This window comes from Galeopterus variegatus, unplaced genomic scaffold (assembly GCF_000696425.1).
Source record: "Galeopterus variegatus unplaced genomic scaffold, G_variegatus-3.0.2 Scaffold1211, whole genome shotgun sequence".
Classification (NCBI taxonomy): Eukaryota; Metazoa; Chordata; class Mammalia; order Dermoptera; family Cynocephalidae; genus Galeopterus; species Galeopterus variegatus.
Window position 1 is genome coordinate 265,004 of NW_007727322.1, and position 25,391 is coordinate 290,394.

At 37.3% G+C, this 25,391-nt stretch overlaps 1 protein-coding gene across 1 annotated transcript in view; it reads left to right on the forward strand.

The window, feature by feature from the left end:
• The window catches only part of PPP2R2A (protein phosphatase 2, regulatory subunit B, alpha), a 79,963-nt gene that overhangs the window by 41,401 nt on the left and 13,171 nt on the right, over window positions 1-25,391 (forward strand). Inside the window, exons 3-4 of the mRNA XM_008575584.1 lie at window positions 2,812-2,909; window positions 17,722-17,887. Coding sequence (XP_008573806.1) covers window positions 2,812-2,909; window positions 17,722-17,887 — 264 coding nt within the window. The remainder of the gene's footprint in view (window positions 1-2,811; window positions 2,910-17,721; window positions 17,888-25,391) is intronic.

A 25,391-nucleotide genomic window follows, 5' to 3' on the forward strand; every position in this document is an offset into this window, starting at 1 on the left:
AGTGAGCGGGAACCGGTCTGTATGTGGGATCCGAACCCTCGGCGGGAGCGCCGCCGCGCTCCCAAGCGGCGCACTGTAGCAGTGTGCCACCGGGCCGGCCCTGGGACTTTATATATTTTTAATCCTTCATTATATTCACTGCATAAGTCAGTACAGTGCAGAGCACCCAATCAAATCGCTTGTAAGTACTTACTGATGTTTGGCTTTACAGAGTAGTCCACTATGTTCAATTTGACAACTGCATGCAGTGCAGACAGTCAATCTATTCCTTCTTCCTCATACTGACAGTGAGGGACTGTCTGAGCCAGGTTTTTTAACCTGGAGGTGGAGTGCAGTCCAAACCTTCTGAAATCATATGCAAATTTTGTATGCACTTAATTAAGTGTGGTTTCTTGGGAGAGCCTGTGTAACTTTCAGTAGATTCTGAAAGTGTTCAGTAAGGTTAAGCGCCTTGGACCTAGACAATGCAGGAAGCTAAGAAAGCTTTCCAAAGTCAAGCTGGACTTGGAAAAATTACTAAAAAGAAAATTATGACATGTAGTGCTGGATAGGTTGTTGGTAAAATACATTGGTCAGTAAATTTTAGACTTTATGATACATAGTATTCTTTGTTATATAAAGTCCCTTTCTTAAATTCTTAACAATGAGCTACTGTAGACTGGAAGACAACCTTTCTCTTGTAGAAAAAATTACTTGTTTTAATGTGCATATGATGGGATCTTTAATTTGGCTTAATGCTTTAAAACTTAAAAGCAAAAAACTTGTTAATAACAGTGGTGAATTATAGTTTAATTGCTTTATGTTATGCCCATTTCTGTAAATCAGACGTTTTTTCTTAGGTAAATTGTTCTGGTGTCAAAAACAAGGGGGAAAAAAATTTTTTTTTCACTTGACTGAAGTTATTAGCACTGTATGCAACGTGACTGATTCTAGAAGCCCTTGCAGTACAGTGTTTGGGAGCCTTGAGTAGAGCTGTGCATACCGAAGGCGCATAGCACAGAGCACTTCTGGTCTAAGTAGGTTCTATTTGCAAATGTTTGTTTGAGGCTATAATTTGAATTTACCAATTTATGACTTGGAATTCCACCTGAGGCAGTTTTTACATTTAAAATTTTCCCCTCATTTTAGTCATGAGTGCCTTAATTTTATAGATTTTTTTTTTAGTTTATATAAACAAGCTTATCAAGAGTATATAAGAAAGAAAATTAGCAAGAGAATTTTTGGGGTTTGTTTCTTGTGTTTTTTTGCCAGCTGACCAGTATGGGGATCTGAACTCTTGACTTTGGTTTTACTATACTGCGCAGTAACCAACTGAGCTAACCAACTAGCCAGTTGCTCTTTAGTGGTACTATCGTAGAATGATTTCTTGGCATTTATGAATTTAGCAGAATTATATAGTGTTAATAAACCACTAGCTTTTTAAAGTAATAAATTTTATAGCAGTTTTAGGTTTGCAGAAAGTACAGTTTACATTACATCCCCCCAAGGGTTTCTCCCATAGTTAACATCCTTACATTAGTGTGATACATTTGTTAAAGCTATGGACCAATACTGATATATTATTATTAACTAAATTTTACATTAGAATTTCCTCTTCATGTATACAGTTCTGTGGGTTTTGCTAAATGCATAATGTCATCTATTTACTATTACAGTGTCACATAGAATAGTTTCACTGCCCTAAAAATCCTTTGTGCTCCACCTGTTCCTCCCTCCCCCTGCCCCCAAAACCCTGGCAACCACTGATCTTGTTTTTTTTTTTTTTTTAAAAATAACCTCAAACATTTTTCATTTCTTTGTGTTGGGAATATTCAAAATCCTCTTGTCTAGCTAATTGAGAATATACAATAAATTGTTAATTATAGTCACCCTACAGTGCTGAGGAACACTCGATCTTCCTTCTCCTGTCTGTAATTTTTTATCCGTCAGTCAACCTCTCACTATTCCCCTTCCCCCGCCCTTTGCAGCCTTTGATAGGCACAGTTCTACTCTCTTCTTCTATGCATCAACTCTCTTAGCTTCCACATATGAGTGAGAACATGCAGTATTTCTCTTTCTGTTCCTGGCTTACTTCATTTGACACAATGTCCTTCAAGCTCATCCATGTTACCTCAAGTGACAGGATTTAATTCCTTTTTTATGGCCAAATAGTATTCTGTTGTGTATATATGCCACATTTTTTTTATCCATTCATCTATTGATGGACACTTAGACTGTTCTATATCTTGGCTGTTGTGAATAGTGCTGCAATAAACATGGGAGTTAGGATCTCTTTAATATACTGATTTCCTTTCCTTTGGAGGGTAATACCCAGTAGTGGGATTACTTGATCGTATGGTAGTTCTATTTTTAGTTTTTTGAGGAACTGCAATACTTTTTTCTATAATGGTTGTACTAATTTATATTCCCACCAACAGTGTGTAAGAGTTACACTTTCTCTGCATCCTTGCTAGCATTTATTTTTTTGTCTTTTTGATAATAGCCATTCTAACTGGAGTGAGATGGTACCTCGTGCTTTTTGATTTGCATTTCCCTGATTAGTGATGTTGAACATTTTTTCATATGCATAAACCACTACTGTTATTTGTTGTGTTCCTGTTTGTTAAAATAGTTTCATATCGGTTTATTCTGGGGACAGTTTTTTTTTTTTGGTGGATCAAAATAGTCATGAAAGAACTTTAGATTTACTATTTCTGATGGCAAGTTGATATTATTGACTTGGAATATGTTAAGAAAAACATGCTACATTCTGAAACTGGTGAGTTGGGAAAGAAAAACTAATGTCTTTTTGTTTTTGTTTCAATTATACAGCAGATATAATTTCTACAGTAGAATTTAATCATTCTGGAGAATTACTAGCAACAGGAGATAAAGGTGGTAGAGTTGTCATCTTTCAGCAAGAGCAGGAGGTAAGTGTTTAAAGTTTAATGTCTGAATTTCAGTTTGGTCTTGGGACTAGAGTTTGTGTTGCACTGAGAATCTCATCAGGATGTTGGAATTTTTTAAAAGAAGTGTCTGTTGAGTAGAATATCCAATATATAGATAGCTCTGATTCTCTTAGTTTTTGTATGCGTGCATGTGTGTACAGGTGGGTGTGTTGTTTTGATTTTAAAACAACACTTTAATTGTAAAAAGATTTGATTAGAGAAGGAGGTGGAAAGTGGTGGAATAATCAAAGATTTTAACTGATTTTGAAGCCTTGACCCTTGATTATAATTTTTCTCTTAAAACTCGTTAAAACAGAGTTGCTTTGACCTCTTAATGCTTAATGTAACTAGGGGTGGAAGGCTAGTTTAAAGAAAAATCAGCTCAATTATTTTGGTGTCAGTTCATACTAATACTGTTAATACAGTTTAAATATAAAGGTTTAAATGACAGTTGCATGTATATGCATGTAATGTAATTTATAAGTGCAATGCTAGCTTTTAAAGTGAGATGTTTGGAAATTGCTTCCTTTCCTCTTTGAAGAAAGGAATTTCTCATTGCAGAGTCTGTGATGAAAGTGGGATTTGGTTTTGTTTTTCTTACAACTTAGGCACATTTCTGAATCTGATTGACAAGACTTCTCACTAAAATTTTATGCTAAACAAAATTTATCACACTGGATTTTCCCTTACTCTCTCCCTCCATTTGTAGATCAAAGTTTAACCTTTAAAATCATTTATTTTTAAACATCCTGCCCCTGTCTGTCTATAATATATTCAAAAAGAGTTTAATGTGGATAAATTTCAGGGTTTTACAAATAGATTTCTAAATCATAACACAGAGTTAGGTTTTAAAGGATTGTGAAATTCCTGAAATAAGCAAAGAATCTGGTAATAATACTACTACTTTGCACTTCTATAGCGCCTTTGACCTGAGGATCTCAAAGTGCTTTACAAACACTAATGAATTAATCCTCACAACATCCCAGTGAGGTAGGTAATTTAATTTTAAAAGAAATGATTAATAGTGTCTGATTAGAAGATGCACAAACACTAAATATGTCTCCTTTTATTTATTTATTTTTTATTAACGTTTTTGGCTGGAAGAAAATATGAAAATAAGTCTCAAGCTTTGCTTGACAAAGAATGGTCTTGTGGAAAGGGGGGCTAAATCAGTTTTCTATTGCTGTTTTCAAGCAGCTAAAAACTTGACCATAAGACTTTTGAAGTACTTAGAGTTGAGATGGAACCTTACAGATCATTACAATTTCTTTGTTTACAAATGAGAAAACCAAGATATAAAAAGATCATTTCATTACTTAGTGGCAGAACTAACAGCCAGACCCCAGAACTTCTGACAGGTCATCTTTTTCAGTGTTGTTTGCTGCCTTTCATGTTAGATAATCAGAATGTGAATGTTTATTTACTTAGCGTGTAGAACAGGCCTTCCCACAGGTATTCTCTGCCCTCGAATGTATTTTTTACTGAGTTAATGGCTCTCTGCACTTTGCTTTTGTTTTACAGAAAGGTATTCAGAGAAAAATTTTTAAAAATTAATTTTGTTCATTATGTTTAATCTTGAAGGATAATACACAGGCTTAACATTCTGAGGGTTTCAGAAAGATTCTTCATTTTTAATGGAGTCATTGTATTGTCATTTAAAAACTAATTTGGAAATATTTCAGTTGAGAATGAAGTCATTTCCACCTTCTGTAGGTTTGTTATTAAAGTTCAAAATCAAATGTGAAAAAATGGCTGGAATTTAAGAAAAATAGAAGTGTTTACTTTAATATGGGTTCAATAGATGTAGTCAAAGTAATGGTTTAGTATTTTCCTATAGCCTGTCAATAATATATTAATTTGAAATTAAAAGCCTAACGTAGTTACTGAAATTGCTCAAACATTTTACTTGTATTAGAAAATAAGGCCAGGGCCAGCCCGGTGGTGCACTGCTACAGTGCGCCGCTTGGGAAGTGCAGCGGCGCTCCCGCCGAGGGTTCGGATCCCACATACAGACTGGCCGCTCACTGGCTGAGCGAGGGGCGGGGGCAACACCGAGGGGTGCGATCCCATTGCCGGTCCCGGTCCGGTACGGGCGTGACACTGAGGGTTGCGATCCGTTGCCGGTCACAAAAAAAGAGACAAAAAGGAGAAAAAAAAAAAAAAAAAAAAAAGAAGGCCAAAAAACTTATTTAAATACATTGTCTATGATTCCTTCTGAAATTCCACTGAGAATAAGACCCTAAAGTGCTAATATTTTAAATACATACTCTTGTAAGAAGAAATGAACAGATGACTGACTTTTTGAGAACGGCCACTGGTGGGAGAAATAGGACTTCCTTTCATGTATCTGTCATTCTTCTTACCCATATTTAATTTGTTATCTAGAACTTCAGATTAGTAGTATGTCTCTGAGAATTACTTATCAATGTAAATATAATTATATTTTTAAGTGATAGATTAAATAACAACTATGATAGTGATTAGATTGACTTTCCCCTGAAACTTGATCTTGTTAGTATTAATTCGGTGTTTTACCTAATTAATTTTCCACTTTTTTTTTTTTTTTTGTCTTTTGTCTTTTTTCCGTGTCCGGCAACGGATCGCAACCCTCAGTGTTGCCCCCGTACCGGACCGGGGACCGGCAACGGGATTGCAAACCTCGGTGTTGCTCCCGCGCCTCGCTCAGCCAGTGAGCGGGAACCGGTCTGTATGTGGGATCCGAACCCTCGGTCGGGAGCGCCACTGCGCTTCCCAAGCGGCGCACTATCCAGTGTGCCACCGGGCCGGCCCAATTTTCCACATTTTAAAGCTGTGTTTTATACTAGAGCTTGTAATACAGTATTGTCTTCGGGATCTATGTTAGTGATTATAAATGTGTTTACTTTTAACTTAGAGGCACCTACCATATTTGGGTGAGATGTTATGAATTCACATTTATACATCTGTGAAATAGTGTTGCAGTTTGAAAAGTGGAAGGAAATTTAGAGGTGATCTTTTCCTAATTTTTAGGTAAATTTCAGAAGTAGTTACACAATAAGGTTAAATTGCTTAATTTAGAAGCAAAGCTCTTAGATTAAGATTTGGGTCTCTGATTTTCAGTCCGGCTATTATGCATACATGCCAGTGTACACTGGTACCTATCCAACAAGTATTTCTTAGTCTCTGGTAATGATGTTAGCATTATTTGCAAAACAGTGGCATTTGATCTATTGTGGCTTTATCCTCTTACCAAGATAATGCATATATAGAAAAGTACACAGAATCATAATTGTATAGTTCCACGATTGTTCACAAAACAAACACCCTTGTGCAACTATCCCAGAAATCAAGAAATAGGATATTTCTGGCATTCCAGAAGCCCTCTTCTGCCCTCTACATCCCCATTTCCTCTCCTCCCAAAGCTGTGAATTTGTTTTGCCTGTTTTGAACTTTCAATGTATATGGTACATTCATAGAATTTAAGAGCTAAAATTTATAGGGTTTTGCAGGGATTCTTTTTTGTCTCATGAATTCCTTTGATAGGCTGGTAAATCTGTGGACTTCTCAGAATGTTTTAATTGCATAAAGTAAAACACAAAATTATAAAGGAAGCTTTATTGAGATATATTTACCAAAATATTACAAAATACTATAATTGAGTAATATATATTTTAAGTGGGTGGGTAAAAGCTGGCCTGTGGATATAAAAATACATGATTTCTCTAGTGACAAAAACACCAGTATTGCCAAATACTGTAGTTTGTTACTTTATGTTCATAATCAGAAGAAATGCTGAATTTTAGCTAGAGGGTAGTGAAAATAAATATATAAACTTTACTCTCATCCAAAATTACAAAACCCCTGGGTTTTATCTCTGGGCCCTTAGGGGGTTTGGGTGATCTGTGAGCCCCAAATTTATAACGCCTGGTAGTGCAGTCTCCTTTTCCCAGTAAAGAAACCAGGAGTCCAGACCCAACAGGTTTACTCATCCAAAGTCATATGGTTAACAAGGAGGGGAGTCCTTGATCTAGAACCCACATGTCCTGATTCCCAGCCCACAGCTTTGCCCACTCTGACCTGGGTAGAGCAACAGCAATTCATGTGCCAGACTTTTTGCCAAGGTCCCTAAGTCTTATTTAGTCTTCCCAGCAGAATAACAAAGATATATAAGACTGTTACAAAGAGCTTGTGTAAAAATAGAATTGAAAGATAATACAAATCTTTCCATGAACTCTTTGAAGGTACTCTCTTATGTACACTTACTCTTTGTGTCTCGATTTATTACAAATTTATGCATAAATTGAGACTTAAAGATGAGTAACGTTTCCAATATCATACAGCAAATCAAGTGGATAAAAAGCTAATTCTTTATAAGTTGAGATAAATATCCACAATTCTGGATGTTGATTTAAAAATGGAAAGAAACCTTACATATAGTAATGAACCTAATTGTTACAAATCACACAGGAAAATCAGTTTTATTACTTTATAGTTATAACTAATGAGAAAAATACTTGATCCTCAGGCTTTTTAATAGTTTCTATTAATGAATGATCTCTTCTCTACAGAGGGAAAATGTTGGGAAGAGTTTGGACTCTTTGGAAAAAGTGGAAAGACCTCGGTTCTAGTCTTGGTATTCGTTCATGAATTTGTCCAACCTTCTCCTCTTGTTCAGTCTTCTCTTGTCCAGATTTCTGTTCAATCTGCTGTCAGACACTTTTCAACTACCTGTTAATCTTTTGAGAGTTCCAGTTCATTAGGGTATTCTGTTTTCCTGAGTAGGATGTTATATAGATGTAGCTTTGCTGATTGCTGAGCCTGTCAGCATAAATGTCACTAAATAGCTGTTAGATAAGATAGGATTCCTTTAAATTCTTTTTTCTTGTTAAGGCCAGAAATTACATCTTTAAGGGATGTTTTTGACATATTAAAGAAAAATTTTCTCATTTTACCTGTTAACTATATTTTTTATATTGTTCCGCACAACAGAAGCAGCTCTAAACCTATGAAATTAATAAAGCCAGCAATTTTAGGATCTATTTACTTTTTCTTCTCCCTGCCATTTTCCCCAACCTCACTTATAAAACATTTCCTCATTGTATCTTATCATCAGTAATTTCTTTCTCTTAATTAAAAACTTGTCATGCTTATTGTAGTCAATTTAGGAAATATGGATAAGGGGCGAAGAAAGCACCTATAAGCCCACCACGAACAAAAACTTTTTGAGTATATCAAAGGCCTGTTTTAAAAATGAGATAGAGATTTAGGGTTGTGTGTTTTTTCCTCACATGCTGTATGTGAATACCTTTTCATGTCATTAAAGATTCTTTATAACCATCTTTAATAATTACATGACATTCCATTACAGAAATATAGTGGTTTATTTTAATGTAGTCTCTATTGTTAGATACCTAGATTATTTCTTACTCTCCTTCTTTCCTTCCTTCCTTTTTTCCCTCCACTATGAAGACATTATTGTAGTTGAATCTTTAAAGCATCTATTATTTCCTTAGATTCTTCCTAGAAATACAATAGTTGGGTCAAAGGATACAAACTTTTTTTGGAGGGCTGGCCAGTTCAAGGATCTGAACCCTTGACCTTGGTGTTATCAGCATTCTTAACCAACTGAGCTAACTGGCCAGCCCCAGGATATGAACATTTTTAATTCATATTACCAAATGCTTTCCAGGAAATTTTACCAGTTTATACTTCAACCAAGAATTTTGAGACTGCTTCTTTCCCCTTCAGTTACCAGTGTTTTTCCCGCTTCTAAATATAAAGAAAAAGAAATGAAAGCAACAACTTGGTGGTTAAAAAGATATTATTTTATTGGATTTTAGTTTTACTTTATTAATACTCCCTGTAATTAAAATTTTTTGTTTTATGCCCTGTTTTTCAAATGGTGTATTTATTGAATTGACTTTTATAGGCCCTATAGTGTGAGGGGCATCAGTTCTTTCTCTTGTGAGGCATTATATTTTTCAGTTCCGCTGATTGGCTGCATTTAAGTTTTGTTTACTTTTTTGTTTATTTTTATTGTTGATTTCCTACGCCCAAATTATTAAACATTCGTTTGTTCCCATTTAGATTCATTTTTTAATCGGACTTTATTACCCTAAATCATGTGATGAAGTGGTCTTTCCCTCTTCTCTCTTCCGTACCCATTCCTGAATTGCCAGGCAGGTTATTAGAACATTATTTATTGAAAATCTTTTTATGGTGATTTAAAATGGCATCTTTATCAGGCAGAGCTGTTGTCTATAGAGCTGTATGTAGACTTCACTGTATTTTACTTTTTTAATGTCTTTTTTAGGGATGTTGAACTAGTCCTCTTTCTGTTTTATTTGTTTCATCTTGTGAGTGAGTTGGGTAGACAGATTTTGAAATTCATTGAAATTGAGTTCTTAACAGTCTCTATACTCTTTCATATTTCATAGTAAACACTTGATCAGAACAGAGATTGTTGCAGGTTCTTTAGTTTGAGGTCTCTAGCTGTTAAGGAGGGTTTGACTTGCGGGAAATTTTCTAGGGAACCTCACCTGTGGTCTGTTCAGAGAGAGAGAGAGAGAGAGAGAGAGTGTGTGTGAGAGAGAGTGAGAGACAATGTTACCAGTGGAAAGGACATTGAAGGCCATCTGGTTCAGTCTTCCTTTGTCACTTTTCCATCTGAGGCACAGAGAAAAGTCTGAAGTCAGGCTCCTAGAAGTCCAGACTGTTGTGTGTTTAGCTGCACCATGTTGTTTCTCAGTAGCATAGTGTGGATTGATTGGGCTTGATACCTATCTGGATAGAAACTGTTTGAGCATTACTCGCTTTCTCATTAAATTCTCAAAACTGTTCTGCCCCTCCAAAGGAAGAGGATGAATTCTGTTTCAGATGTGAGGAACCAAGGGTCAGACGATTGTTATTTGTGAACCTCAAAAGTAGCAAAAGTAGATAAAAGAATCTTTTTTTTTTTTTTAACCTATCAGCAAGTAGGATCCTTCTGAATCTCCTGGTATAATTGAAATTCCAATCTGAGAGAAACGAGCTTGGAGAGCCTTGAGATTGGCCTCAGTTTCTTGGTGCTAATATACCTAGTGAATCACGCTGAGAAAGGCAAAGTTTTGAGGTCTGGGAGGTATGCATATGTGTGTGTGAGAGGTGTATGTATGGTGGGGTTTTTTTATATTTGGTATTTTGGGTTTGTTTTTTGTTCCTTTGAGCAATATGCAAAACCTAGGGTAAATAAGCATTTCTCCTATGTAACTTTATCCCTTATTCTGTACTGTGGTTTTAGAACTAAGATATTCTGGCTAGTTAATCTGGATAAAAGCACAATAAAGCATTATATTAATTATAATGTATATGTTTCTTTTGAATTTTATTTGAGTATTATAGACAAAGAATAATGTTGTTTTATTTGATGTCCTAACTGTTTAAACTAGGTTTTCTTCAACCCTGTATTGTACTTTTGTGGATAGGAAATTGTGACTGATATTCTTGTCAATTGCGTATTGCTTATTGTAGTACATAATAGACACTCAGTGAATGAGCATTAACTAATCAAATATAATTTAAGATCTTGCAGAATCTTGAGTGTTCCATGATCTTCATTATTGTCATCAGGTTAGAGAAAGTTTGAGGTATCTTTTTTGTTTTCTGTTTACTTCGTTGAATGGCTTTTATTTTGCTTTATTCTGGAAACTTCCCTTTGCTTTCTGAATTCCTTAATGTTAGTTATTAGATATGGGTTGATTCTGTTTTGTACCATCCTGCCACTGACCCTGAATGGCCATTTCACAAGACTCTAAGACTCTTTAATTACTTCTATATTACTCTGAAATATAAAACAGATGATTGCCTGTAACATATATAAGATTAAAGGAGCATTAATAAACAGTAAGTCTTAGTAGTGTTCTATTTGGAAGCTTAAAAAATATTCAATCTGTTATGTGAGATGATGAAAGTAAAATACATTTAAATATTTTCTCTCTCTCTCTCTCTCTCTCTCTCTCTCTCTATATATATATATTTTTTTTTTTTTCCTCAAGGAGAAAAGTAAATATTTCCTACATTTTCACCAAGTTTCATTTAAGGAAGAAGGAAACTAGTAAAAGCAGGATGCAGTTATTTATATTTAGAATTAGCTGTTGCATAATGTCAAGTGAAGTTCGTTCAAAAGTTGTCCTTCACTCCTGACTATTCTTAATACATTCATTGTAGAAAATATGATAAATGTGTATCAAGAACAAAATAAAAATTCAAATCACTTCATTAAATGAATAAAGACCATTGTTAGTGTGAGAGTGAGAGAATGTTTTCTCAAGATTTTTTCTTTTTTCAACAGTTAGAATCAGATTGAAGTACTGCTTCTCGATCAGGGAGGTGAAGAGACTGTTGGAACTGTTGAGTAGAAAGGAGTGCATGTGTAGGTGGGAAGAACATATCCACTCTGTTTTTACAACTTTGGTGACGAGGTTTAATGAACATGCACCTTGTGGGATTGGCAGAAGGGAGCAGGAGGAATCACTGCACATAGGTTAAAATGTTTGAAAAACATTGATCTGTAGTATGGATTTAGTTGACGGATGGGTATTTTTAGGTTGTTTATGCGTTGGGTCGTTTTTGCATCTTTGCACACATTCTTTTTCATTAAGTTATACTTTGAAGTGGAGTTGTTAAGTATCTATTTGAAGGCTTTCAGTAAGTATTGACAAATTGCCCTCCAGAAAAGCTGTATACATTTGTACTTCTACCAGTATACTGTATATGACTTTGTCCATTTTTCTGTTACCAAAACAGCAATCATGTGTTTTAAAATTTGTCAGTTTAAGGGGAAAAGACATTATTGCTTATTTTGATAAATAAAGTATGTGTTAATATTTTTTGTAATGATTTTTAAGGACCTTGTGTACATGAACAATATTAGCCTGTTGCCTTAAAATGCAATTGTCTCCCCAGTATACTTTATTTAAATTGACATGTAATTGTACAGATTTATGGGGTACAGAGTGATGATGTTTTGATACATGTATACAATGTGTAATGATCAAATTGTGTAAGAACATGAAGTATTTTTATTTCTATGCCTGATTTATTTCACTTAACATAATGTCCTCCAGGTTCATCCATGTTGTTGAAAATGACAGGATTTAATTCCTTTTTTAAAGAATGAGTAGTATTTTCTATTGTTTATATATACCACATTTTCTTTATCCATTCCTATGTTGATGTACAACTGAGGTTGATTCCTTATCCTGGCTGTTGTGAATAGTGCTGCAGTAAACGAGAGGACGCAGATATCGCACTGGTATAATGATTTCCTTTTTTTGGATAAATATCCAGTAGCAAGATTGCTGGATCATATGGTATTTATATTTTTAGTTTTTTGAGGAATCTTTATGCTATTTCCCATAATGGCTGTACTAATTTACATTCCCACCCAACAGTGTATAAGAGTTCTCTGTTCTCTGCAACCTCACCAGCATTTGCTATCTTTTTTTGTCTTTTTGATAATTGCCATTCTGTCTGGGTAGATATGATATCTCATTGTGGTTTTAATTTGCATTTCTTTCGTGATTAGTGATATCGAGCATTTCTTCATACACTTGGTGGTCAGTATACTATTTTTGACCTTAAAATATTTTACTGCTTATCTAGTCAGATCTGTCAATCTTTCTCTGCTCTTTGCTTTCATTTATATACTTAGAAGATCTGTTGTCCCTTCAAAATTACATAAAAATTCACTATTGTACTTTCTTTTGCTGCTTTTATTTATTTTTAAACATTTAATTATTCCCTCTGGAATTTACTTTTATGTAAGAATTGAAGTTCCAACTCTTCTTTCCAAATGGGGTCATTCTAACACCATTGGATTTGACTGTTGTTTTATATTTTGGTTTGTTTGATTCTTAGGAGCATTCTTGAGTTCATGACACGTTACCATTATGGGTCATGGCAAAGCCCTCCCTTTAAACAGACGCATGCACAGAGGTATGCCGCCGCACACACACTCCCTTCCATTTGCGTAACTTAATCTCATTTACCTCTTTCTACATAGGTGACCATTAGAACATGTTCTTGTAATACGAATATTATTATTGTGTGCTGTGTATTATAGCCAAAAAACACCTAAATTTCACCCTTCCAACAGTTTCCAAGTATACATTATGTGACTGTCAACCCAGTGCACATTGTTGTACGACAGATTCCCAGGACATCCCCCAGTCTGGCATGACAGCAACTCTATTCTCGCTTGAACAACTCCCCACCTTCCACTTTCCCAGCTCCTGGCACCCCCATTCTACTTTCTGTTGCTGTGAATTTGTCTACTTGATAGAAGTGGAATCATGCAATATTTGTCTTTTTGTGACTGGCTTATTTCACTCAGCATAATGTCCTCAAGGTTCATCCGTGTTGTAGCATGACAGGATTTTCTTCTTAAGGCTGAATAATATTCCATTGTATAGATGATATACATTTTCTTTATCCATTCTTCCATCGATGAATGCTTGGGTTGCTTCCACCTTTTGGGTATACAGATAACTCTCTGAGGTCCTATTTTCAATTCTTTTGGATAAAATCCACAAGCAAGGTTGCTTTTTAATTTTTTTTTAGGAGCCTTCATAGTGTTTTCTGTAGTGGCTGCACTATTTGTGTGGTGTATTTTTTAAATCTATATTTAATATGCACAGAAAAGTGCAGAGAACACTAGTGGATTATCACCTAGCAAACTACTAGGTTGAGAAGTAGGACTTGCTAACCTCCCGTGAGCCCGTCTCTTTCCATTCCTGCTGTTCTGAGCCTTCTTGCAGTTAGTTTGGCTGGTCGTTTTAGAACTTTTTATAAATGGAATCATACAGTAAGTATTCTTCTGTGTCTGGCTTTTGCTCAGTATGTTTGTGTAGATATAATTTGCTTATTTTTGTTGCTGTATAATGTTGTTATGTATTATTGTACCCCTATTTGTTTATCCATTATGTTGTAGAAGGCAGACATTTCAGTTGTTTCAGATTGTGGCTATTAAGAATAATACTGCGACGAATATTCTTGTTCCTGTTTTCTGGTGCACATAGTCATGAGTGAAATTGTGTCGTAGGGGAAGCATTCAGTTTTAGTAGACATGACGGTATGGTAAAAAGTGGTTTTGCTAATTTTTACTCTGATGAGCAGTATATGAAATTTTGGCTGTTCTGCATCTTTGTCAATAATAATGCTTTGTATTATCAGTCTTTTTAAACTTCAGACATTCTGGGGGTATGAGTGAATCATATTGCTGTTTTAATTTGTACTTTCTTGATTAACATTGAGGTAAAGCATCTTTTAAATGTATTTGTCAGCTATTTGGATATCATCTTTTGTGAAATACCTATTAAAATCCTTTGTAATTTTTCTACTGGGTTGTCTGTTATTTGTTTTAATTGATTTGTAGGCTTTCTTTACACTTTTTGCATATGAGTTTTGTTCAGTTGGAAGTATCTTTCATTCCATGATTTGCCTTTTCATTTTCTGAATGGTGTATTTTTATAGATAAAGGTTATTAATATTAATACAGTACAGTTAGTCAGTATTTTCCCTAAGGTTTCAGCTTTTTCTGTCCTGTGTAAGAAATACTTTTTTACCCCAAGGTCCAGGAAGATATTCCCATTATTTTTTACAACTGCACGGTTTTAGTGTGGTAGCCCCCAAATCCACTTAAATGTAAATTAATTAAAAATAAGTAAAATTAAAAATTCGCTTCCTTAGTCACAGTAGCCACGTTTCAGGTGCTCAGCCTGTGACCCGTGGCTACCATATTTGACCGCACACATGCAGATTGTTTTCTTTGCAAAAACGTGCCATTGGATGGTGTTGTCCTAGAACTAATTGTATACATTCACACTTATGTTTCTGATTCACCAGGAATCAATCTATGTGAGTGATTTCAGGTGGGGGGGTCAAGCTTCATTTTACTTCATATGATTAGCCAGTTGACCTGACACCATTTAGTGAAAAGACCTCCTTTCCCCGTTGCACAGCAAAGGCTGCCTTCGTCATAATCCGCGTGTGCCACTGGGCTGCGTCTGCTCTTCTTCAGTGGTGTGCTTGTCTGACCTTGTGCCATCACCACGGGATTCTTCACTTTACTTTAAAACTTGGTTATGATATATTATCACTTATATATTGTGGATGCTGTTTGCATCTGCGTTGAAATGTGTAATTTTGTTTCTGTGTACTGTTTTTAATGTGTGTTAAGTATGCCATCTCATTCTGAGAGATTTGTAGGCTTTTTTTTAAGTTCACTAAGAACTATGTTTTCTAAATCCTTCTGTGTTGCTGTTTGTGTGTCTAACCTATTCCTTCTAATTTCCATGCCATACTGCATTTACCAAGTTAACTTCAACCTCCCTTTTCCACACCAGCACTGCCTTTTATTCATGCCTTTTGCTGTTACTGTTCATTTAGACAGTCTTTATTGAATGCCTGTTGTATGCCAGGCACTACTGTAGGTGCTGTGGATAAAGCACTTCTACATTTATTGTAGAAAATTTCACACAGATTGTATGGTTATGAAAATAGGTTCTCATGGTGATCATACTGGCAAACCAAGAAAAAATGAGGGAGGTGGAAAAGCTCTGCAAGAACACCCAAATGCCACGTACTCAAGAATGTGTCACAGTTCTCTATGGCCTTAGTGGGGAGGTTAAAACAAAAGAAAGTCTTCTTTGACTTGGATGCATTCTCCTTTGAGTGGCACAGTATTGAGGATTTGGGATTGTTTCTTTCTCTTCAGATTTGCTTCCTGGACTTGGTTCATGCAAAGAGTGCTGTCGTGGTTGTTATAATCCCCAGGTATTACGGAAAGTTTCTCTGTGGGCCAAGGCTCGGTTCTGCAGTCTGCTTTGGGTTACCACTCACATGCACCTGTCTCAGCCTTTTCTCCTTCGTTACTGTCATCTCATTGTCTTGAAGATTTGTCTTTAAACATTCTTTTACTATTATTTTAGTGGAATTTCAGGAGAGAGGACAGGCTAATAATGCTTGTGCTCAGTCTGGCATCTTTTAATTATAGACGTAATTTTTTCCTTGTGTGATATAGTTTTTCCTGTTGAAAGAGATAGTCTTTTTTGCAGTCCGTGGAGACTGCCAGACACCTCGTGATTTTGGTTTTGGATCATGTCACAGGCCACGCTTAGATTCATGTTGTCATTCTTGAGCCTGCAGGGTGGTGCTCTCATCTGCTTCAGAAGATGTTTTCGTAGGTCTGTGCTTCCTGCACTCATCATCCAGTGACTAGCATTGTGCATACACAAGTCACTTAAAGGTGGGGACTCTCTGTTATTAAATCTGTCTCTCCAGGACCTAGTGTTCATAGTGCTATATGCTGTAGTTTCTTCTTTAAGTATTAAATGAAAAAACAAAGTTTAAAATGCAGCATTCATATTAAAAATTCAGTTGCTGTTTAGATTATCATAGTTTTCTTGGAGAGTATAATTAACTTTGTCAAACTGGGTGAGTGATTTTAGATAGAAGCTTTATAGAATTTCTTCTCAAGTGTTATTCAAATATATGTGTTTGATGGATTAGGTTATCTAATACGGTGTACGTGTATGAAAATGAGACCAAGGCTCTTGAGTTTGGTTTTTACCCCCTGTATATCCCCAGTATGGATTATGGCTGCGGTACACTCTGCATACTTACCGTTGCCAAAATCAGTAATAATTGATATTGCTATCAAAGGGTTCAAATATAACTGTATCCATGAGTGAACAGTCCAGATTACCAAGCTACTGGAAAACACAACCCAGAACACATACCTTCAAGATGATTCAGTGAGGTTTTCTTTTGATATGGAGAATAATAGGCTGTTCATATCACCAAATAATCCCAAATGCTTCACTTGATAACTCACTAAAATAGTTGACTGTCAGTAATATATAATTATATTTTTTATTTAAACCATTTTTCCATAGGATCTTTCTTGAACTAGACTTAATGTTTTTGATGAAAAGGTGTTTAATGTGATAGTAGATCAAAAGATGAAATTCTGAGCATGATTATAATTCTCACTTTTGCTTAGGTATTAGTATTAACTGAAGAAGTTCACATGTATTATTTTTATCCAATAGCTTAAATTACATTCTTTCAAACTAATATTAAGTGTAATAAATTATCAGTGTGTGCAAGACTCATACCATAAGGTGGCTGATTTAAGGAGGGGGTAAGCATTGTTGGTGGGGGTGCATGGGAACATTGCTTGGTTATGCTGAATGTGGTCTTGATCAGCAATAGAGTTCTCCAGTAACAGTGGTCTTGGGGTGGGAGTAGAGGTCAAATGGGGTCATTGCATTCATGAGAGCTCTTGAGAAGAGATTTTCAGCAGTGAAATAACCAAAGGGCAGACATCAGAAAGGAAAAGGAGGACAATACATCCTATAACTTAACAGACCGGGAGTCGACCCTAAGGTGGGCAGAGGAAGAAGGCATGCCCAGCCAGCTGCTTCCGAGTGTGCTTTTCTTTAATCTTTACTTCTTCAGTGAGGTCACTCCTTACGGATGCTTGCTTTTTTTAAATCTGTATTATTTATAATAGTAAATTAGTAATCGAATGGATCCGTATTTTAATGTTATTATTGAATTGAACTTATTTATTGAGCTTTATTTAGCTTTTCTTTTTTAAGCTTTCCTATTTATTTCTTGAAGGTCTTTGAATATAAAAAAAAACAGTATAGTTGTCTGTAAGATATAACTGATGAGTCATCTAGAATTTGCAGGGTCTGTTGGGTTCATGACATGTTTGATTATTCTTAAATATTTCTAAACAGTGCTCCAAATATTTTTGTTTCCATTTTAGAACAAAATCCAGTCTCATAGCAGAGGAGAATATAATGTTTACAGCACCTTCCAGAGCCATGAACCAGAGTTCGACTACTTGAAAAGTTTAGAAATAGAAGAGAAGATCAACAAAATTAGGTGGTTACCCCAGAAAAATGCTGCTCAGTTTTTATTGTCTACCAATGGTAAGTGTACATGTTTTTCTTTTCACATGCCCACTGTGTGCCACTGTGTGCACATATCCCAGAGGATACTCTCCCCTTTTCCAAGAGGAATCATCGTTAAGAGACATCTCTGGGGCTGGCCCCATGGCTAATTCGGGAGAGTGCAGCGCTGGGAGCGCTGAGGTCGTGGGTTCGGATCCTATATAGGGATGGCCAGTGTGCTCACTGGCTGAGTGTGGTACAGACAACACCATGCTGAGGGTTGCGATTCCCTTACCGGTAAAAAAAAAAAAAAAAAAAAAAAAAAAAAGAGGCATCTCTGAATAGACATAAGGAAAAATTTTTTCCCTATACAGAATGTAAACTCTACTACTTTCTCTTTTTTATTGTCTACTTGCAGTTTTAGATCCTCTAGAAGATTCTCAGGCACTCATTTTTGTTTAGCACACATCCACTTTGTAGTGAAAAGAGAGGGCTGCTGCACTATAGGATTTAGGTCAGGTCCTCTCTCTACCACTTCTCAGCTTAGTGGCCTTGGGCAGGTGCCTAAGGCTGAGATGAATTTTCCTCATCAGCAAGCCAGAGGTAGTGTCTGTATCATATATCTATTGTATCATTGTGAGTATTGAGTATGATAGCTCCTCACATGCATAATGGGTGTGAGTGCTCAGTAAATGTCAATCTCCTGTTTTCCTCCTGTTGAAGTGTACCCACACTGTACACAGAGTTACTTCTGACTGTGCATACAAGATGCTCTGCCAGCGAATGGTCTCTGTTTGGAGACACCCTCTAGGAACACTCCTCTTACCTGACCCCGTCAGCATATTGCCGTCTGCCCAAAAAACCATGTGGCTGGAGGAGGATTTTTCTCATATTCTTTTACTTGTCTAGGAGAAAGTTATTAAGTGAGGAGTGTGATTGTGTAATGACTCCACCAGAATTCGAAGTACTTTATAACAAGTTAAGAGTTGGTGATTTCTTTTTGTTCTTCTAATTTTTTTCCCCCGTGAGTTATTTTGTGGCTTGGTTTAGCCCTTGGGGTCTTGGGACTAAGGAGAATCATTAGAGTGTTTGAGGAGTTACTTTAGGTTCTAGGTAGCTAATAGTATATAAAAACGTTAGATTAAAACTTTTTTGAAGCTGACACATGTTGGGGGAACCGCATATTTTCTCATCCTCTCCCTACTAATAAAATCAAATTCTAGCACCTAGATCTTACCATTCTTTACCATTTGCATAATGTGGACTCAAGTGACTTATGGGGTGACATGGTGGAAGATCTTAAGTGCCCCTTTCATATAATTTATGCCTCATAGCCCACTATATTATTGAGTTCTGAGAAACAGTCCATAAAACGATGCCGTTGACTTGACACCGTAAGTTTGTCTTCTTTTAGGGGCCTGTTTTTTTGATCATCAAAGCTCTTCCCAGCCAGCCCGTTGAAATTCGTGCCTCTGCCCCTCTCCTTTCACTTAAACTTCATTCCCCTCCCTTCTCCTTACTAAAAAAAAAAATAAAAGGAAATAACCCTTGAATCCTTGTAACCCAGGGCACATAGATGGAGGAACTGTGTTTACTTCTGTCATACATTGGCTTCTAATCTCTGTTCAGTTTTAATTTGTGTGGGGAACCAGGCTATTTCAAAATAGCACTTGAAAAATGAAAGGAAAAAAATAGCACTTCAGATATTGCTCTTTTCTTTGACATCAAATAATACACAATCATACCATTTATATAATTTCTCCTTTTAGAAGTAAATGTCCCTAGGAGGTGTGGTACACATTTCATGTATTGGAAAATTTATTCCTAGTGATTATGTTCATTTCTTCGAGGCTAAATCGTTTTACATTTTATAGAGGGAAAGTGTTGAAGTATAAGCTGAGGGAGAGAGTAGAGAGAAGATGTAATGAAGCCTGGCGTGCCCGTCCCAAGTCCCCACAGTTCTCAGTTCACGGCCAGGTGGTTTCTCAGGTACTGCTCCTTCCCTCCCCCCCTAGCATTACTTGGAAGCAAATCCCATTTCAGCTCACGTGTCGATTAAATCTTAACCATCTTTCACTTCTGTAATGTCCCCCTGCTCTTCCATAGAGGCTTCCACACACTCCTTTGGCAACACCACATCACCAGGTAAGCCTTTCTAGACACTGAACACCACGAAGGCTCTGTGGAGGGAGAGATGCTGGGATCCAGTGATTGGGTCTGGGGTCTGTGAATCTGTGTAGTTTTTATCTGTAGACAGAATCAACAGTGTCACCCAAATACATTTAGTACATAAATTTGAAAAATCATTTATTAATAATTACAAATTATTAAATACATTGTAGATTTTTATCTTTTGTTAATAAAATACAACTAATTGGGTGCTACATTTTTGTGTGTGTGCACTAAAAATAGTGCTTAAAATCAGAGTCCAATGTGAGGATAAAACAGGTCTGGGAATTTTATAAACTGTTGTGTTCTGGGTATGATGGGATGAGGAAAGGATGGGAGAAGTAGGACTTGAGCTATACCTGAAAAGCTTTACTTCAAAAGAAAGAAAGCAGTTTTAGGAAAATGTTAACATCTCTTAAATCTGAGTAATATCTTTATATTATTTTGTGTAGTTTTCTTTGTGAGATGTAGCATAATCTCTCCCACCCTCACCCCCCAATGTAATGGGTCTCTTTACTTATAAAAAGATTAGAAGTTACCACTACAGGAGAATGCTGGAAAATAGTACCACACCTCCAGCTTTGATTAACCACAATTAATCTTACTTTCATTTTGCTTTAGCTTTTCATCATTGCAGTGTTTCCCAGGTCTTTTTAACTTAAATGACTTCAGAGTCATTTAACTTTTACTCTCTTTCTCTTTAATCTTCTTTTGCCTTTCTCTGAATTATCCTTAATTCCTCCACATCGCAAAAATATAGCACTTTTGTTGTGTTTCCTTGGCTCAGTCTACAGAATACATCCCACCACACACGTCCAGTGCCCTTCCAGCCATCCAGGTGCTAGGCTTGTGTGTATCCCATTCCACAAAGGGGAAGAGGGTGATGCGAACACCGCCAAGGAGCGGCAGAAGGCCTGTTGGAGACGGAAAAGAAAAATTTATGAGGTAGATAGAAATGGTCACTTCACTCTGCAGGAAAGATAAGTACATTCACCTGTAAAAAATGAATAAGTAGAGAGGCCATGAGGTGGGCCTTAAGCAATGTTACACATTTCTTGTTCTCTTTAAGAAAGAAAAACATTTCCTTGCACTGTTTCCTCTTTGAAATTCAAAGAGAGAGAGAGATACACACCCCAAACACCGAAACCTAGAAAATGCAATTAGAACATGGGGATTTGATTGTTGCCAAAGTCCACTTGTGTGCTTTGAGCACCAGACTTACACAGGAAGCTGCCATTGGATTCAAACATCTGGACCTGGTGATATCTGGAATCAAGCCAGTGACCACCAAGTGGCCCTCAGGATTGAAGGCCACCGCCTGCGGGGAGTCAGAGTGCTTCCAGAGGACCCCCTCAAAGCCATACTTATTTAGGAAGAAGCCATGAGGCCCAAACAGCTAGATCCAGTGGTTCTGCTTGTCCAAGACCAGGATCTTGCTCTCAGAATTCACCACCACATCCCAGTGATAGTTGAACTACCCATTCTTGGTTCCTTTCTTACCAAACTTGAGGGGCCACTGGCCCTTGAAGGTGAAGATCTGGATGCGGTGATTGTTGCCGTCAGCCACCATGATCCTGCCTCCAGGCCACTGGAGCTGGTTGGTTGAACTGTCTGAGACAGGAACCCAGGAGGCTGGATTTGTGGTTCAAGCACAGGGCTTGAACACCTGGATGCAGTTGTCGCTACACTCGGTGACAGCGATGGAGTTCTTCTTGTCTATACTCACACCCCAAGGGTGGCTGAGCTTGCCATGGCTGTCATCTTCACTGTCAAAGCTCAGGCCCAGAAGCCCAGTGCCCACCTTACCCTGGAGGGCCTGTTTGAGCCCATTGCCTGCCTTGGTGAGCTGTGCAGAGGCCCCACTCCTAACAAAGCCTAGTTACAGCGCCTGGTCAGGGGTGTGGCCGTGATTCAGTCATCACCCTGGCGCTGCAGGAGGCTCCATATCGTCTTCAGCTCCTGCACCTGGACCCGCTGGGTGGCCCTGATACTGCTCTTGAGCTTGCTGAGGTTGTGCTGCAGCTCCTTCCCTGGCAGACACAGACTTTGCTTCCCCCAGTGGGTCTCCTCTGCCTTCTGTGGCAGCTGGCACTTGTGCTCCTCCAGGGTCTTCCTGTGCCTTGCGGTCATGACTTTGACTGTGCAACCTTTGTCGCCTTCTCCACGTGTTCTGCCCCTGTCTGGGACTGCTCCATGCTCAGATAAGATAGTAGACGGTGACTGTGTTCAACTCTTCATCATGGCACACAGCAGTGTCTGCAGGTTACCTGCTCTGGATTGTCTGGTGGCCCTGCTGGGCGTTGGCCAGCAGCTGTTGGTGAGCCCTCGAGTCCTGCAGCGCCTCCTGGAGGTAGATGAAACTGTGGCCCCCGGGCTGGCCCATCATGCACTTGTGACAGGTGCAGCACCTCTTCATCATGGTGCTGATGAAGCAGGAGTGCTCAGGAAACATGGAAAGGGTGGAGAAGGGACAGCTGACTGACCTGTTGACCATGGGTCTCCAGTGCAAGCGTTTGAATAACACCGGGTTCACTCATAAATAGGTTACGTTTTAACAGTGTATTGGTAAGAAGTTGGATCTTGTTAAAGCTGCATTCCCACAAAGGAAACTTGGTAGCATCGTGTTTCCTGCAGCAGCCCTCTGCTTTTGTGGCAAGAGGAACACACAGGGGCTTTACGACTTCTAGAACGATTTAGTTATTGGTGTTGGCAATATAGGGAAACACCACAGAGCAGTAGTTTTGGAAGGAACAGATCTTGCTGAGATTCTGATAATCCCCTTCTCTGAAAAGTGTGTATATGTACATAATCTTGTGTGCAATTTCATGGAGTTTAATTATTCTCACATACTTCCTCCTTTGGGCCAAAAACTCCAGGGAAAAAATATCACTACTGTAGAGCATGAGGATTTGATTTTTTTTAAAATTTGTTGTACTTACTAAACTTTTAAGTTCTTTCCTACCTGCTTTGTCCCAAAGCACTGCATGGAAATCATGTATTCTAGTACTTCTGTGTTCTGTGTTCATGCTATTGAAAAAATTTTATTCAACCTTTTAAGTCACAGATTTTATCACGTTGATTTTCTTAAGCTTAATATGTTTTTAAAATCTGCCCCATTTTTTTAGTTAAATTTGTTTTGTTTTTTAGTTTTCTTCCTGTAACACTACTAGGAACCACAAATTAATTTCTTCCTTTCTGAAAGTATAATAAACATATTGGGGTTTCTTTATCTGGATATGGGGTGTTGTCATCCTCTTCATCTTTAGGTGGTAAATTTAGAACAAATATTTACCTCTCAAAATATGGAGGCTAGGCTCCTACCTGTCTATCTGTATTGTATGAATATACATAAACTAAATACCACATAGAAAACACATATAACTCAACTGCAAGAGAGTTATAAACAAGATTACAAGGGCCAAGAAGAAATAATAGATTACAACTTACTATAAAGTTCACAGTTTTTCTGTTTACCCTTCAGCTTTGAGAAGGACAGCCCTAGGGGCAGCTGTTATGTTTTTCCGTAACAAGACAGAGATGACCAGGCTAGAGGGTCGCTGTTTTCTCTGAGTTGTTTTGAACTCCTTTGTAAAATGGCTTTATACACTATTTTAAAAAATTTCGTCTACACCTATTTGTTTATGAAAGATCACTGGAAATGTGATGCTTTTATATAAGAATGCTATTTTAGTATTATAACACAAAAGTATTAAACTTGTATGAGTCCATAGTGATATAAATTATTGATTGAATAAATGAGAGGAAGGGATGCTTCTAGCCAGAGAATTCTAAATAATATGTAGTACATACTCTTCCCTACAGGAAGTGTAACTGAATTCTCCCTTTAATTCTGGACTGGATTTAGTGATTCACTTCCAAAGAATAGAATAGATTACAGCAAGAGGGAAATAGTAACTGTACAGTGGAGAAACCTGGTGACACTACCTTAACCAAGTGACCAAAGTCATGTCGATACCCTGGATTCCCTGATATGATACAGTGAAAAATCACTTCACTTCTGTATTCTTCCTAAAAATCCATGATCCCACTCTGATCATGAGAAGATAGCCAGCAGACCCAGCTGAGGGACATTCTACAAAATACCTGATCACCGTCATTCAGAACTGTCCAGTGATGAAAAATAAGGAGAGTCTGAGAATCTGTTAAAGTCAGAGAAACTAGGGAGACTTGATGCAGTGTTGTTTGGATCTTGGAACAGAAAAGGGATGTTAGTGGAGTACCTGGTGAAATCTGAGTAAAGTGTGTAGTTTAGTTAATAGTAATGTACAGTGTTAATTTCTTAGTTTTGACAGATGTACCGTGGTTGCATAAGATGTCAACTTTAGGGGAAACTGGGTGAAGGGTATATGGGGAACATTGTACTCTCTTTGCACCTTTTCTGTTTACAGAAACTTAATTCCAAAATAAAAGTTTATTTTAAAAAATATGCTATTTTATATGTCCTTGATACCTGGGAATTTTGTCTTCACGAAGAACTTGAGGATGTATGCTTTTAATAAGTCGATTTTTTTCGGACCTTGTTTTTCACTTAGGAATCCCTGATGCAAGAGGGGGGAAAATATATTTAAACAGAGGCATTCGGTCCTGTGAAAGAGTCTGTGAAGTCTTGATAGGATCTGCTAGGAAGTGGGACCAGGGGAGATGTGCTTTATTTACCATTTTGATTCTAAATAACAGGCAATCTTAACTGACTTCATTGTTTATTCTCTTTAAATTTTTAAAAATTAAATATTGAGCATATATGTATGAGGTTACTTCAGAAAGTTCATGGAGAAATTGAAGTAAAAGATTATACAAATCTTTCCATGAACTCTTTGAAGGTACCCTCCTACGTGTATGTATGTGTGTATGTATAGACATAAATATGTTTACATACACACATATATGCGTGATTTTTTTCTCTAGCTTTAAATATCTTTAAAGGATTGAGACCTGGCTGTAACTTGACTTGAATTTCACATGGAATTTTATGTGTGCCATTAATGTATAAGTTTGTGATTTCTGGGGCCGGCCCGGTGGCACACTGCTACAGTGCGCCGCTTGGGAGCGCGGCGGCGCTCCCACCGAGGGTTCGGATCCCACATACAGACCGGTTCCCGCTCACTGGCTGAGCGAGGTGTGGGCGCGACACCGAGGGTTGCGATCCCGTTGCCGGTCCCGGTCCAGTACGGGCGCAACACTGAGGGTTGCGATCCATTGCCGGACACGAAAAAAGACAAAAAAAAAAAAAAAAGGAAAAAAAAAAAAAAAAGTTGGTTGTTTGACAAGATCAATAATAGTGACTAATCTCTAGTAAGACTTAAAGAAAAAAAAAAAAAGACAAAGTTGGTTGTTTGACAAGATCAATAATAGT